This window comes from Lissotriton helveticus, chromosome 1_1 (assembly GCF_964261635.1).
Source record: "Lissotriton helveticus chromosome 1_1, aLisHel1.1, whole genome shotgun sequence".
NCBI classification, from domain to species: Eukaryota; Metazoa; Chordata; class Amphibia; order Caudata; family Salamandridae; genus Lissotriton; species Lissotriton helveticus.
The window spans coordinates 1,125,439,952-1,125,455,974 of NC_136057.1; the positions used below are offsets into that span (position 1 = coordinate 1,125,439,952).

The 16,023-nt window shown below is 47.4% G+C and overlaps 1 protein-coding gene across 2 annotated transcripts in view; it reads left to right on the forward strand.

Moving 5' to 3' along the window:
* Nucleotides 1-16,023, forward strand: part of CEP290 (centrosomal protein 290) — a 1,500,249-nt gene that overhangs the window by 645,020 nt on the left and 839,206 nt on the right. For both annotated transcript variants that reach the window (XM_078678872.1, XM_078678869.1), the window contains exon 27: nt 5,801-6,006. In XM_078678872.1, the coding sequence (XP_078534998.1) occupies nt 5,801-6,006 (206 nt within the window). The remainder of the gene's footprint in view (nt 1-5,800; nt 6,007-16,023) is intronic.

The window sequence follows — 16,023 nt, forward strand, 5'->3', positions numbered from 1 at the left end:
TCCACCCACCCTACCCCCGAGAGCCTGGTCATCCAGGCCTCCAGACCGCATTCCCGTCGGCGCCGCCGGACAGGGAATCCAAGAGGTACGAGCAGTACGGCAAAAAGATCGCTCGTCCCTAAGTCTGGGACTGCGGTCTTCCAACACCGCATGCCTCTTGGGCCGCTACACCCACTCTCTGTGGGATACGGTCGCGGAAGTGCTGCCAGAGTGTCCGTTGGAGGTACGGGCCAAACTCGGCCAAGCCCTTGTGGAGGGCCGGGATGCAGCCAAATATTCCATACGGTGTGGGCTGGATACCACCGACTCACTGGGTAGAGCGATGGCAACGACGGTGGCGGTCAGGCCACGCCTGGTTGAGGTCCGCCAACTTTTCAGCCGATGTCCAGAACACCTTGATGGACATGCCGTTCGATGGCCGTCGCCTCTTTGGCGACAAGGCAGACCATGCGCTCGAGCGCTTTAAGGACTCCAGGGCTACGGCCAAGTCCTTCGGCCTCTCGGCCCCGCGCCAGCAATCGGCTGCCTTTCATTCCTTTCGTGGCCGCGGAAGGGGTGTACCCACACGTGCTGCCAGCCACGCTCCGCAGGGTAATACCCGATGCGGTGGCGGCCGTGGGAACCGCCGTCCCGGCGGTCGGGGACAAAGGCGTGGCCAGTCCACACCTTCCCCCGCAGCATCCGCCTCAAAACCCTCCTAGTCCGTGCTTTCAGGCCCATGTGACGCCAGTGGGGGGCAGGGTTCGCCATCACCTCCTTCACTGGCGCACCGTCACTTCGGACAGGTGGGTGCTGCAGATCGTCCGATGGGGCTTCTCCCTCCCCTTCGAGGCGACTCCGCCAGCCATGCCACCGCAGAACCACCGTGTATCGGGGGATCACTTGCGACTTCTGCAGGAGGAAGTTACGGCCCTCTTGGCCAAGGGGGCCATCGAGCGCGTTCCTGGGCCAGAAGTAGGGTGTGGTTGCTACTCCCACTACTTTCTGGTACCCAAGAAGGGCAAAGGGGGCCTACTCCCCATCTTGGACCTACGGAACGTCAGCGGCTTCCTCCGGAAGGAGAAGTTCAAGATGCTGACACTGGCTCAGGTGCTAGCTGCCCTGGACCCAGGAGACTGGATGGTAGAGTTGGACTTGCAGGACGCTTATTTCCACATCCCCGTCCTGCCGGCCCACCGGCGCTACCTGCGGTTCACGGTTGGCCACGAGCACTTTCAGTGTACCGTGCTCCCCTTCGGCCTTACCAGCGCCCCACGGGTGTTCACAAAGGTGATGGCGGTGGTCGCAGCTCATCTGCACAGGTTAGGGGTTTCAGTCTTCCCCTACCTCGACGACTGGTTGTTGAAGGCGGGCTCGCCCCAGACAGTCGTCAGCCACCTCCAGACTACGGCAGATCTCCTGCATCGGCTGGGGTTCTCAATCAATGTGCCGAAGTCACACCTGTGCCCCTCTCAGAAGCTCCTTTTCATCGGAGCGGTTCTCGACTCGGCGCAGTTTCGGGTTTATCCACCCGAGCAGCGGGTCCGGGATATTTAGGCTCTGATTCCCATCTTTCAGCCGTTATCCCGGGTCTCGGTCAGGTTGACGCTGCGGCTTCTGGGGCTGATGGCCTCCTGCATCCTTCTGGTGCATCACACCCGGTGGCGGATGCGGGCTCTGCAGTGGGACCTGAAGTTTCAGTGGGCCCAGCATCAGGGCAACCTATCCGACCACGTCCTGATCTCGGAGGGCACTGCGAGACAGCTGCAGTGGTGGCTCGCGGACCGCGATTGGGTCAGCGGTAGATCCCTCTCCCTTCCCCAACCGGAGCACGTAGTTGTGACGGATGCGTCCCTCCAGGGCTGGGGAGGCCACATGGGAGAGGCGGAGATCAGAGGCCTCTGGTCTCCGGCGGAGGCCCGGCTCCACATCAACCTGTTGGAGTTACGGTCGATTCGTCTAGCACTGAAAGCATGCTTCCCCTCTGTCCGTGGGAGTGCAGTGCAGGTGTTCACGGACAACACCACCGCCATGTGGTACTGCAGCAAACAGGGCGGGGTGGGGTCGTGGACCCTTTGCCAGGAGGCTCTGCGCCTCTGGCAATGGCTGGAACGTCAGGGCGTGACCCTGGTGGCTCAACACCTGGCAGGTTCTCTGAACGCCAGGGCGGATGAGCTCAACCGTCGGTGCATGATGGATCACGAATGGGGTCTGAACTCGGACGTGGCGCAAGGCCTCTTTCAGCAATGGGGAGAGCCTTGGTTAGATCTATTCGCCACCGAAGAGAACGCGCAATGTCATCTGTTCTGCGCGTTGGAATTTCCAGGGCGGCACTCGCTCGGAGACGCTTTTCATCGCGAGTGGAGCTGCGGTCTACTGTACGCCTTTCCGCCTATACCACTTCTGCCCAGAGTGCTGAAGAAGATCAAGCGCGACCGGGCCCAAGTCATCCTTGTGGCTCCGGACTGGGCTCGAAGGTACTGGTATCCAGAGCTACTCAGTCTGTCAGTCGATCCCCCGGTTCGTCTGCCTCTTCAGGAGGACCTTCTGTCGCAGCAGCAGGGGACGGTCCTCCACCCAAACCTGTCCAGTCTCCACCTCCATGCTTGGAGATTGAGCGGCGACAGTTGAGGCCATTTGACTTGCCTCCTGAAGTCTGTAACGTCATTCTGGCAGCCAGGCGTCCCTCCACAAAGTCGGTATACGCCTGCAGGTGGAACAGATTTGTGGCATGGTGCACAGCAAAGGCTGTGGATCCTCTTGCTGCCCCTCTTTCTGAGGTTCTTCTCTTCCTTCTTTCTCTTGCCCAGCAGGGCTCTGCTCTGGGCACTATCAAGGGCTACCTTTCTGCCCTTTCAGCCTTTCTGAGGCTGCCTGATCAACCTTCTTTGTTCAAGTCCCCTATTGTAAATAGATTTCTTAAGGGCATAACACACACGTTTCCTCCTGTTTCGTTTGTGATGCCTCAGTGGGACTTGAACCTGGTTCTTACATTTCTGATGTGCGCTCCCTTTGAGCCACTTCACAACTGTCCTCTACGCCTTCTAACTCTGAAGACTGTTTTCCTGGTTGCCATCACCTCTGCCAGGAGAGGGAGTGAGCTCCAGGCCCTCTCTTGTACTCCACCTTTCCTTTCTGTCCATCCGGACAAAGTGGTGTTGCGTACTAAGCCATCTTTCCTGCCCAAGGTTGTCACGGCCCTCCACATCGGGCAGTCTATCACCTTGCCAACCTTCTTCCCGCCACCGCACCCCTCTAAAGAGGAAGAGCGGCTCCACCGTCTGGACCCAAAACGTGCGCTCTCATTTTACTTGGATCGCACACGCCAGTACCGGGTGGATGACCAACTCTTTGTTGGTTACGTGGGCGCGAAGAAGGGGAAAGCGGTGCACAAGAGGACCATCTCACGGTGGATCATCTTGTGTATCCAGGCATGCTACTCCTTGGCTAAAAAGGAGCCCCCTGTTGGATTGCGGGCTCACTCTACCCGAGCCACGGCGACTACAACTGCCCTGGGCCGGGGAGTGCCCTTACAAGACATCTGTCAGGCAGCTACGTGGGCATCGCTGCACACGTTTGCAAGACACTACTGCCTGGACAGCCAAGTCCGGAGGGATGGCTTCTTTGGCCGTTCTGTCCTCCAGGACTTTCTTGTGTGATTATTGGTTTGCAGACCCACCACCGGGGTTGGTATTGTTGGGGTATCTATTCTAAGGTAAGGAATCTAATACTAACGTGTCTCTTTCAGATGCACAAGTTACTACTTGTGTAACGATATATCTGTAAGAGACATTAGTTAGTATTAGATTCCTTACCGACCCACCCATCCTCCCCGTTCTGCAAACCGATATCTAGGGTTAGGGTTTACCCCTTTCAGGGCCCTAGTTTCATTGGCACCAGTGTTGGTTTTTTGACATGGCTCTGCGTTTCTGGCGTGGAAAAGCTGTGTCTAAGAACTGACGTCAGCACGCGGAGGCGGCATCTAAGTACTCCGACGACGTCATCACGGCACCCACGACGCCGACGACGGACGCGGAGCCGCAGACGACGCCTACCGACGCGCAAGGGTACTGCTACGCAAAAGTTTCCGCATCCAGTCTGACGCTTGGGGATATTCTAAGGTAAGGAATCTAATACTAACTAATGTCTCTTACAGATATATCGTTACACAAGTAGTAACTTGTGCGTTTTGCAGTAATGGTTGCAAATATTGGAGGAGGTTTGCGATTACTTATAGTGCATTTGTCATTGGCATTACCCATTGCTATTTGCCAAGTTCTTTATGTTGGTGAGATTTGTGGTTGCAAGGTGGAGAATGTATGCTGCTCGTTATTTATAAACAAGGTTGCAGGATACCTTGACAGGGATGGGGGTGACGCTCCAATGGTCAGGGGGAGAAGGATCTCCAGATCTCCTTTTTGCTGATGATATGCTATTACTATCAAAGTCTCCCCAAGGACTCCAGCAGTTATTGAACCATTTTAAATCCTTTTGCGATGAGCTTGGTATGGAGCTAAATGACTCAAAAACAAAGTATATGGTCTTCACCAATGTCTCTTCGAAGACACCTAAGAGATGTAAGTCTGTCGGGGATCGCCACATCGAACTGGTCTCCACCTTTGATTATTTGCGGATTCGCTTAGCCCCGATTTTATGTTGGGCCTCCCTCATAAAGAAAGCACATCTCTTGTTGATTCAGCAAACCTCCCACATAACTAAGATCCATAAAAGATCGGTGTCCGGTAAAGCGGTTCCAGCACTAGACATTTAAAATGCAAAGCTCAGGTATCTATGTAGCAGAATTGTGAGGAAGTGGGAACACTGTCTGTCTTTCTGCGATCGAACATCGCTTTGTAAGATCTCTCCTCAATATCCCTGGAAGTTCCCCTCTGACTTCAATTTTCCTTGATTTGGCCCAAAGAATGATTGCCTATAAAATGGAGTACAAGCTTATAATGTTTTGGTATCGAACATGGACTACAGAGGCCCCTGCCTCTTATTGAGTGGTACTTAGGGACCTCATGGCATCCGCTTGGTGTGGAAATTGTTTCTCCAATTTAGGTATAAGACCCTCCCCACTAAGGTGTCCTGCAGTAGATGGCGAAGCCACGCCCCACCCTGATGATATGTGTCCTGCATGTAAAAGAGGCCCTGAATCTCTGGTCTGCCTATTATTCTTTTGCCCTCACTATAAAAACTTGAGGTCCAAGTGGAATGGTCCCTCTGTGTAGGTACATTGTTTCTAGGCATTATCTGGCAGTGCTCAGAATACTCAGCACAGATACTAGGAGAGTCGTGGTTTTTGGTTTAGCTAAATTCCTGATGACCTTATTGATTAGACGCTCGAAGTGCATGTGTAATTTATTTAATTTACTGTTTTTTATGGATTCATGTGTTCTTTACCCTATTTTTAGTATGAATTTGATTTGAACTATTTATCTATTTAAAATTAAATGAATTGTCTATTATATGTATTTTTATGTATATATGGGATTATATGTTTATCCTAGGTCATCCCCCTACAAAGTTAAAACGTATCCTTTTGTTAATCGATCTTATGCCCTTTTGCTGTCAGGAAGGCAACTTTGCTATTTTAAACAGTTTTTAATGTTAGCACTGAATTGTTTCTAAAGGGTAAGGCGCTATGTGTGACATCCTCCATCCCCTGCAGCACAAACGTTATGAACTTTGAAAAACAAAGTATTAATATACAGCAAAAGGCTAAAAGTATATACGATTTGGATGCTGTATCCAAATTGGAACAAAAATGTAGGTGCATTGTTGTTTTTTTTCTAACGCTGGATTATACTTTCTCTTTTAGGTGGAGAGACAGCCATGGATAAGGCCACAAAAGCAGTTACGAACAGTGAAATAGTTTCCATCTCCAAGAAAATCACAATGTTGGAAATGAAAGAGCTGAATGAAAGACAAAGAGCTGAACATTCTCAAAAAATGTATGAACATTTAAGAACCACAGTACAGCAACTAGAAGAACGCAATTTTGAACTGGAAATCAAGTTTTCAGAGGTAAATTAATTCATTATTCTGCCATTTTATTTGATGGTTAAATATATTATAGCTTTAATAGAGGAGAATGTGAAGTTGAAAAAGGCTTTAAAGTAATTGAGCACACCGAGCTTTATCAAATAAAGAAGTTTGGTATTTCTCTCTAAACAAACACACCTCAGCAAAACATGCAATGTACATCATTGATACGTCTGTACACACTCCTTTATAACATGTAGAATTTAATTTCAATCATAATGTATTATTAACATGTTCAAATATCATTATACATTTTGACAGTTCTTAGTTCAACAGAGGTGAAGATGGCAACTCTAACCAAACTTCCACCACAGCAAAAGCCATTGATTCAGAAACATACATGAGCCAAAGGATGTTTATGGTATGCCTTGTCTCTCTTTTTGTTGGCAAGTGGTGCTGAGAATAAAAGAAGCAAAAAGAGGAGCGCAAAAGGAAGAAATAAAAATAGTAAATAATATTAACTAAAGGGATAAAAACAAAGTAAACATTTCAATTCAGTTTAGGGTCAGGGTCCTATTAAAATATTTTATTATACGAGTCTCTTAAAATCTATGGTAATTAAAATAGTTCAAACACCTGTTTATGTATTTTTATGAGTTTTTAGTAGTGCCTGCTTAGGAATGCTATCATTGAATTTGTAACAAATTATGGAGATCCATGTATTAATGGGTGATTTCTGAAATGTGTGTTCCAAGGTGTCACATCCCTTCAATGAGATTTCCTCCCAAACCATTTGGATTGTGGGAAAGGTTTTGGACTGTAGAAGGAGAAGAAAATGTACCCAAGTTGATTCTCTCACAAGGTCGTTTTTGGAATAAGGTTTTCTGAAATGGAAGCTAGTTGCTCATGGCTGATGAATAAGTAAAGGCTGCCAAAAGGAGCAGGTGCTGCTGAAGGCTGAATCATAGTTCAAGGTTTTCAGTTTGATGTAGTGGTTACTTTCAGTTGGTACATTTACTAGTGCTCCGAAGGGTATGGGAAAGTTGATTACTGAATGTGTCTCTAAACTCCTGCTATCCTTTGCTGGGCTCGACAAGCTGATCTTGACTACTTGTCAAGCTCTTAACAGATTTATCAATGTAGATATTGTCGGTCTTTCCCTTCTAAAGATGATGTCCAAGCTCAAGTGCAGTTATTGCTAATTTTTGGTTCCTGCTGTGTTTCCGTCACTTGAACTTCTCACAGCTCTTCAGTTGGTCTTTCTCTCTTTGCAAGCTTTTCAGACGATTTGGCACACAGATGAACTTGGAATATCAACACTAACAAGCAATTTTCTTATGGGGCTGGAAGCACTTATGTTTGACTAGAGTGGGCCGTCCTATGACTCCAATGAAGAATTCCATTGGTCCGGAGTTTTAGCTTGGAAATAGGTAGACTCGTATTGGAAGCAGTCTTAGAGCCAACTGGGACTTCTGGCAAGTAGAAAGCTCCTGAGTTCGGTTTGTGACTTGTATGCCCCAAACAGTGTACAATAAACTACCCCCAAGCTTTGGTTAGTAAAGGCCAATACCTGACCATAGTTGATAAAGTCTGTATCACATAAAGTAATCAAAGGGAAACTCCCTAAAATGTAAAAAATTCCCTCCCACTCTTTTTTTTGTTTGTAATTTGCTTATTTGTACATGATTAATTACAATCTTTACAAAACAATAAAACATTGCTAAAAATTCGTTATACGCGATTTCCTCAGTTTTACATGTTTACCTAATCTCAGTTCATAATTGTCCATAAAATGTTTCAGGGTCATCAAACGTCTGGCTTTTTTTGGTCCGTTCCCAGTGTACTCTTGTGTCTTTTTCTACTAATTCATAAAACTTTACTACCCAACAGTTTAATTTTGTTTTAGTGGGGTTAAACCCCATTTGACAGCCTGCCTGCATGTCCAAACGCCATATGATTAGAAGGAGGGACGTAATAGATTGTACCTCAAATCTTTTACTTTAGGACAGATGCACATGACGTGGAGGATGTCTTCCTTGTCAGCTTTGCACAGGCGGCACTGCTGCAAGAAGTTTTTTCTCTCCCAGGGTGGTAAGTGCGTGGTTACCGGGATCACGCCGAGGCGTAATTTAAAAAACTTTTCTTTCGTTTTTCAGTTCATTCCAATGTTAAGATATGCTTGAGGCTGCGTTCTTCCGTAATCACCAAGCGTGATCCAGATGTGCGCTCTTTTTGTTAATGCCTCCTTGTCCTCAATAGAGGAGATGATTTGTGCTGATTTATTCACGAGTTTTTTGAAAGTCAGGAGATCTGTTGGAGTACTTCAGACATCTACTAGTCAAAGGCCAGGACTTGAAGTGAATCAAATAGATGATCTCTGGCTGAGGATTTGCAATGACGGAGCAGCTCTTCCCATAGGTTAGAGTTTGAAGAAGCAGCCTCAGCACTGCAAATCTTGTGCCAGTTGATAGCATAAGCACTCCGCCTTTCTAGTGTTTGTTTCAAACGACCAAATTCTAACCGGGTTTGTGCAGGTGAGACATATCTGCGCAGGTTAAAGATAGTCCTATAGGAGTTAGCTATTACTGTATCCAGTAATGCGGCATCCTTCCCTTGAAGGGGTTCACTCCCATATGTGAGAGTCAGCTGTAACTTTGCACGCAAAACCTGGAGAAGAGGGTTAAGCATTAGGTCGGGAAGTTTGGCTTTTAAGGATTTTATCGCCAGTTGAGTCACCGTTCCCTTTCCTCGTAAGGACTACAGTTGGGGTTTGAACGAGTTCTTGTTGTCCAGGACTACTCCCAAGTATTGATAGGTGGTTACCAAGTCCAGCCCTTGTCCGTTTATGTGCCGTTTAATTAAACCTTTTTTCCTGTAGTTCACCTCCATGACCTTGGATTTATTGAAATTTATTTGCAAGGCATTCCTTTCTGAAAGGGAGTGAGCTACATTTAGAAGGTGTTGAAGGCCAATCGGTGTCCAGTTTAACAGCACCAAGTCGTCTGCGTAGAGCAGATTGGACAGTGGAATTTCCCCTAATTTCGGTGCATGACAGGCATTTGTCAAGTTCCCCTGGTAAATCCGCAAGAAAAAGGTTAATTAAGAGCGGTGCTAACACACAACCCTGTTTTAACTCTTTCGTTGTCGGAATAGGGTTAGAGAGGTGTTTACCTGCTCCTAATTTAACCTTAATCCAGGTATTTGAGTGGAGTAATATCAACATGTCTAGAAGATGTTTGGGTATTCCCCAGTTGTCCAGTTTCTGCCAGAGTTTGTTACGATCCACGTGGTCGAATGCGGCAGTGTAATCTATGAAGGAAAAGAAAAGAGGAGATTTGGTCTCTTTTACTGCATCCATCAGCAGGGTCAGTGCCGTTATGTTAGTTGTGGTCCCTTGACCCTTGCAGAAACCAGTCTGATTAATCGGGATTACTGAGTTTTCAGATGATCATGATGTTAGTTCCTTCAGTATAGCTCCTGCAATGTACTTGGCCTCCACGTCTAAAAGGGCAATAAGCCAATAGTTATTTGGGTGTTTCCTATTGCCATGTTTGAAGATTGAGCTTATTACTGACCCATGCCAGGATTCCGGAAGAGTCAAGGTGTTCTTTATATTATTGAATGTTGGTGTTAGTGCTACGCTCCAGAATTCTGTGTCTGATTTGTATAGCATTGATGGAATGCCATTTGGGCCAGGGGCACCTGTTGGTCTGCCCCTGGCTATTTGTCTTTTGACGTCGGCTGATGTGGTAGCCAGATGTACAGACTTTTTGGAGAAAGAAGAACTTGTGTCGGGCACTACTTTATCCATTCAAGGTGGTGGCTTAGCTCCATTAGCGCTGGATTCTTGGGTTGTGGCCATTATGTGGAAATTGCCCATTTTTTCCCTTCGAGCTTCTTTTGCTGAACTCATTTGTCCCCACCTCTTCAAGTCTGTCCTCTTTGTCAGTGTTTGTGTTGTTGAATTGCTTGAATAAGTATTTTGCCCATGCTTCCTCCGTTATAATAGAGTTTAGGTCATGATGGTCTGGGTTCTTTATTCTCTTAATCATTTTCCAGAACCTTGAACTATTTTGCCGTTTTACTTCGCAGAGGAGTTTCGCCCATAGCTCGACATTTATTTGTTTCTTTTTTCCCATTTCCTCTGTTTTAACAATTTTTTCACTTTCCGTAGTGTAATTTGCAAGTCATGATTTGTTGGATCCTTTCGCATCTGTGTCAGTGTTCGATTAATTATCTGTTTTTGCGTTTTCATATCTGGAGTGAGTTGTGATTTGGTTAATGCTCCCTTTCCATTAGTTGTGCCGTTCAATGGTGTTTTTAATAATTTCAAGCTAGTGGCTAGGATGAAGTGTTGCCATACTTCTGACAAATTTGTTGAGGAGCTTGCCACTTGAATAAAAAGAGTTTTCGCTGCAAGGCTTGTGGAGCTGATGTTACAGGGATTGCACCGGATCTCCCTTAAGTTTGAAGTCACTTCAATGTCAATACCTGTGTATGGTTCAGTCTCAGGAAACAAATTGACTTTTATTGTGGCTTCCTGATGCAAGTGGTCGCTGAGGTCGCTCGTCCCTATCTTGAACGCTGTTACATTGCCAAGCATATTTATAGATGTAAATGTATAGTCCAAGTGGAAATATTGCTTATCTGAATGAAAAGTTGCGACCGATGGATCGTCTTCTGGGTAGCACCCATTCAAGGCCCTTAAATTAAAGTTCTCTAATTGCCGTAGTAAGTTTTTTGAGCAATTTGTTTTTTTTTGTAATTTTCGAAGCCCTGTCTTGGCACTCCCCATGCGGCGTTAAGTTCCTGGTCAAGGCCAACACCTGGATCCAAGTTGATAAGAAACATGTTGAAGTCGCCTGCCAGGATGATTAAGTCAGAGTCCTCTTTGTCCAGTACTTTTCCTAAGTCTTTTATCAGTTTGTTGGCAGCTTGTTGTTTCCATTTGGGGTGGATGTAAGTGTTGATTACTATAACTTTTGAAGTTGATTATTTAACCTGAGTGAGATCTTTACCACCTGTATTATGCTTGGAGGTGCTATTTGAGATTCTATTATCGTAATCTCACCTATCGTTGCTATAGATGCAAAGATCATTGGACCCCCAGATCTACGACCAAAGGTGGAGCTTTTGTTTGCTGGAATACAACAGGATATGGACCCTTGCAGCTCAAATGCCTTTTTCTCCCAGGTTTCTTGAAGCAGTAACAGATCAAATGAGTTTAAGTATTGCATAAACTCTGGATCGTTGCTTTTGCTCGCTTAACCGTTGATGTTCCAAGTGCATAAGCTAATTTGCCTGGTCTTAGCCAATAGATTATCAAGGTTTCTTCTCCTTTGTCAATTTGGACGATCAAGTATGTTGATGGTACCTTGGAGCGACCCCCAGTTTTGTGGAGCGCCTGACGATGCATGACCTGGGTGCCTTAGTTCTTGTCCTGAGAAGAACTTTTTTGTGTTTTGGGGTTGCACTTTTGGGGAAGTGCTTCTTGCTCCTTTTAATACTGAGTTGGTTTGTTTTCGCCTAGGTGACCTAATAGGGGGTAGAAAAGGTGTTGGATAGGGGGGTTGCTTTTCAGGTCCCAGTTTTATCCCCCATTGTTTGAACATTGCCTCTTCCTCCAGGATTTCTTTTGCTATCTCGTGGAGTTTCAGGTTGCTTTAGTTATTTCCAAGCGTTGTTGATCGTTGTTAGACAGAAACACTATTTGGAGGAGGTCAGAGGAACTCCTGTTTCCAGGGTTTGTGATCAAATCTAAAAGTCTTAATACGTCCCCCCTGTTTAGTATATTGTCTCTTCCTCGGGATGTATATTCTGGAGTAAAGAGAATAATGATTGGACTGTTCTGGTGATGCACTGTTTGTGGTCCCTTACGACTGGGATGACCTGACTGGGAGGAACCGCTTGGGCTGCCAGTGACTGGGGAGGTTTGTTGCGCGCTTTGTTGCCTCTCTCTCCCAGGTTCTCTGATGATATCAGTTGCTCCTTGTGTAGGTAGCTGAGGTAACTCTGCATTACTGGTCTTGGCGTTGTCCCAAGTTTCTGTTGTTAGGGTATGTGCGAACGTTGTTAAGTCCAACTTATGTGCAGGTTGAGTAGTTTTTACTTGGAAGAGCCTCTGTTTACTGTTACTGGAACAAGGTTGCTGGGCGAGATCTCCAGGTGGTGTTATCAGAGCTGCTGGCGAGACTGCAGAGGGCGACGATGAAGGACTCTCTGGGTCCTCAGGCAAAGGTGACATTGGCAGTTGTTTCACATCTACAGCTTTTTGGCTACCGGCGGTTGCTGTTGAGGATGGACATTGTTGCAATTCTGTGCAAGATCTTGCGCCTGTTAGAAGCCTGTTTCTTCCCTTCCTTGTCTTCCTGCGAGTTTTGCAGGAGATCTGGGCGTTGGCTAATTCCGGGTCACCTACGGTTACAGAGGCTGCTGGTGAGTGGGTCATGGGTTCGGCTTCCGTCTCCTCTGACAGTGATGGTAAGACTTCCCTGCCCACCAGTGTTGGGTCGATACTTACTGGCCGTTCTGCTGCTGGTTGTGCCAGTAACGTTGCTGTCATTGCAGGTAATACAGTACTAGATTCTGAGATCTTCAAAACTGTTGATTTTAGGTTGGATATCAGGTCCCCTAACATAGTTGGTAAGGTTGATAACTTGTCAATGATCGATGCGCAGGGGCATGATGATGGTAACATTTGGACAACATAGGACGCTTCCTGACCTCTCTTTATGAGAGCATTTAGATCTAATATCTTCGTATCAATTCCTGAGATAGAATCGGCCATTGTCTGTAGGACAGTAAGCTGCAAGTTCATTTTATGTGATCGAAATTGTAGGGCTGTGGCTGAGTCTTGCAGAGTGTTTAGGATTGTTGTCCATACAGGTACCGGGAATGGATTTCCAGTATTGTTACTTTTCTCCAATCTTGAGAGATTGTTTGGTTCAATGGGTGAATTGAAATGGGCTGGTTTCAAAATGGCTATAAAGGTCATGTCATTGATCGTAGAATGAGAATCATTATATGGTAGCAAAGTCCGACGCACTAGGGGCGTGTTTGTTGTTAGCCTGCTGTGTGTTGGTACTTGCTCCCAGGTGTCTGCTTGAATTATCTGAAGTGTCTTGGTTAAAACTGGAGAACTGTTGGTTGGTTGGGAGTATACAGTTTGCGTTTTTTTCCCCAGCTGTCCTGTTCCTTAGTCGTTGTTGATTGTATTGCCTGTATTCCTTGGATTGTCTTCGTTGGAATTGGGGAACTTTTATTCAGTTGGAAGAATGAGTCTGGTCCTTTTCCGTCATGGTGAACCTGAGCCTTGGTTTTGGCTGGCAGGTCTGGGTTTTCTGTGTGGAGTGTGCTAACTTGGCTTGAAATGTCTCGACCCGACTGGCTGAATTAGAGTGGATCGCTGTCTCGGCGGACTTGACCATATTTGTTGGGCTTCACAAGCTATCATTTGTGATCTTTTTTCCAGAGTGTGGCGAAGTCAGGTTGTCCCTGTTCAGGCTGTTGTCTCCTTTACCTGCTGAGTGGGTGGGTGTTGGAAATACAGTTGTTGCCTCAGCGGTGGATTGGTTGTTAACCCCAATCAACCGTAATAGGTCAGCTGGATTTCTGTAAATAGAGCAGCAATCAGTTTTACTTAACAGAAGTGGTATTTGCAGTCCTTTTATGTTCCCAGTCTTGGAATAAATAGCTGTTCCAGGGTCCTTCAGAAAGGAAAATTTTGTGTATATCTTTGGTTGGTAGGTGCATATCTTTTTCCTCGCAGGCATTCCTTTAATGCTTATAAGATGGTTTAAAGCTTTTGATGATGGTGTTGCTGTAGAAAGCGGTAAGAGCTGTGGCAAAAACTGTGATGTCTGTAGTGATGTCTGTGGACCCAATGACAACTGAAAGGCCAGTGGAGGGGGCAATAACTGTGTATTGACACCGAGGTTAACAAAGAACATAGTGTCGGCTGTCTCGAAGCCAAGGGCTTTGCGTGCCAGTTGCCCTTCCATAGTTTGACTTGGCGGAGTGCTCTGGTCCGGTGTGAAAGCGTTTGCCATTGGCTTTGCAGATACGTTATCCTTTTTATTTTCGTTTGCGGTTACAATTGCAGTTTCAATTAAGTTTGAGGTTGAAGTTACCATGATGGGTCCTTCTTTGTGTGTACCGTGTGCATTGGGGATTTCTTCCTGAGAATCGGTTGAATGTGACGGCATTATGGGTTCAAGTTTCCTTTTCCGTAACTTGGAGTTGATTTTTGGTTTGAGTGAGGGCTGCCTAACTCTGCCAGATCTCATTGCTCCTTATATTGTTCTGTGAATATCATTTGTTTAGGGATATTTTGTTTGTTGGTTTTGTTTTGCTGAGTAATTTGCGATTAAATTGAGGTTGTTTGTTTTTTGTTGCTTGGGATGCTTCCTCTCTGTAAGAGCCCCCTCCCACCACCAGACTTGCCCAGTCACCTCTTGCAACCCCACTGCTGGGGTTCACCTGGCCGCTGAGAGGCGATGAGGGACGCTGTACACTATGCAAACGGAGGCGGGAGGGGGGAGGCGGGAAACAACAGTCACTCGACTCACCGGCTGCTCTGCCTTGGCGGGGCTCCAGAGCCCGCAAGATCTGCGTAAAAGGTTGGGCGTAGTAATGGTACTGATTGCTGACTGCCGCCGCTGCCCTTTAGTCGCTCTTTGCGTCTCCTTGCTCCTTGCCACTCCTTGCTGCAGTCAGAGGGCCGGTCAGGGCTGTTCTAGCTGTTCAGGGGGGCGGACTAGCGCACCAATGCTGCAGCGATCTCTGTGGTCAGCTCACTCTCTCTGCGAACTGGAACCGGAACCGGAGCTGTGCTCTGGACAGGGTGAGATTCCGTTCTTGTGCATCCAGCTCCCGGCTCCTCAGCTCCTGGCACCTGGAACCTGTCACATTCCCGCACCGCGGCACAGGCTGCTCCAAGCCCCCAGCTGTGCCGTCTGATTCACCTGACCCAAGGCAGGATGCAGAGCCTGTGAAGATGCCCGTGTTATGCTGCGAGGTCGCGGGGGCCAAGGCGAGCGGAAAGCCTTAGCCTCTGCAGAGCACAACAATTCCTTTAGGGGTTCAGCGGGGTAGAGGACGCGTGAAAGCAAGGTAAAGCAGCGAAGAAAGGCGCAGCGTACTCCACCTCTTCGCGCTGCTCAAACTCTCACTCGCAGCGTCTGGCAACAGGTCGCAAATCCCGGACTGGAATCACACAGTGCACTTTAGTTTCCATCCCACTCAGTACTGAGGAAGATGTGGAAATTCCTTGAAGCCTGCACTATAGAATTGGAAATCTCAGGACCCACTTCCTAGCCAGAAAACATATCTATGGCATAAGCATGCTGGGAAGACTATTTACCAATATTTGTCTTTTTGAAGTGACAATATATGTTTTGCAACTGTATCCCAGGCAGTGTCAGGTGCACATTTAGCCTATTAATTTTAACTCTGTAGTCTCTGCTGGCACTGTATTTATAAATGCAACCTTTTTAGGTTTCGACTGCAAAAACCTGCGCAAGCAGCTTTTGCGCAGGAGAAATCTAATGATAACAGTATGTTGCTCGGGAATCCGCCCTCTGTTCCATTGGCTAGCTCCATAAATGGAGGCTAGCCATTGGAACAGAGAGGCGTCCGTCATGGCCGGACCAGATTCGGGGGCGTTCCCGAGAATTTTTGGCTTTTGGCTACGTCATGCTACGTCAGCCAAAAGCCGGGAACGCCCCCGAATCTGGTCGGGCCGCAAGCAAGCCGGAAGTCCCGCCGCCGCTTGTTCTTTGCCAGGGGAAAAGTGCCTGGGGGAAAGGAGTGCGGCCGCCAGCGAGGCCCCGGTGCAGGAGAGCCCCGCCCGCGGCACCCGAGAAGAGAGCCCAGGCCCCGGCAGAGGAAGGACACCGCAAGCGCCCCCGCCGCCTCCTGGGAGCAGTCCGGTGAGTGCGTTCGGTATTGTGGGTTTAATTGTGGGCTTGTTTTCACGAACTCTTATGCTTGTTTTGCTGCCCGGCCTGACAACAGTGAGAGCAGCTGGATCCACCGTCATGGAGTGCCCGCATCTCGTCT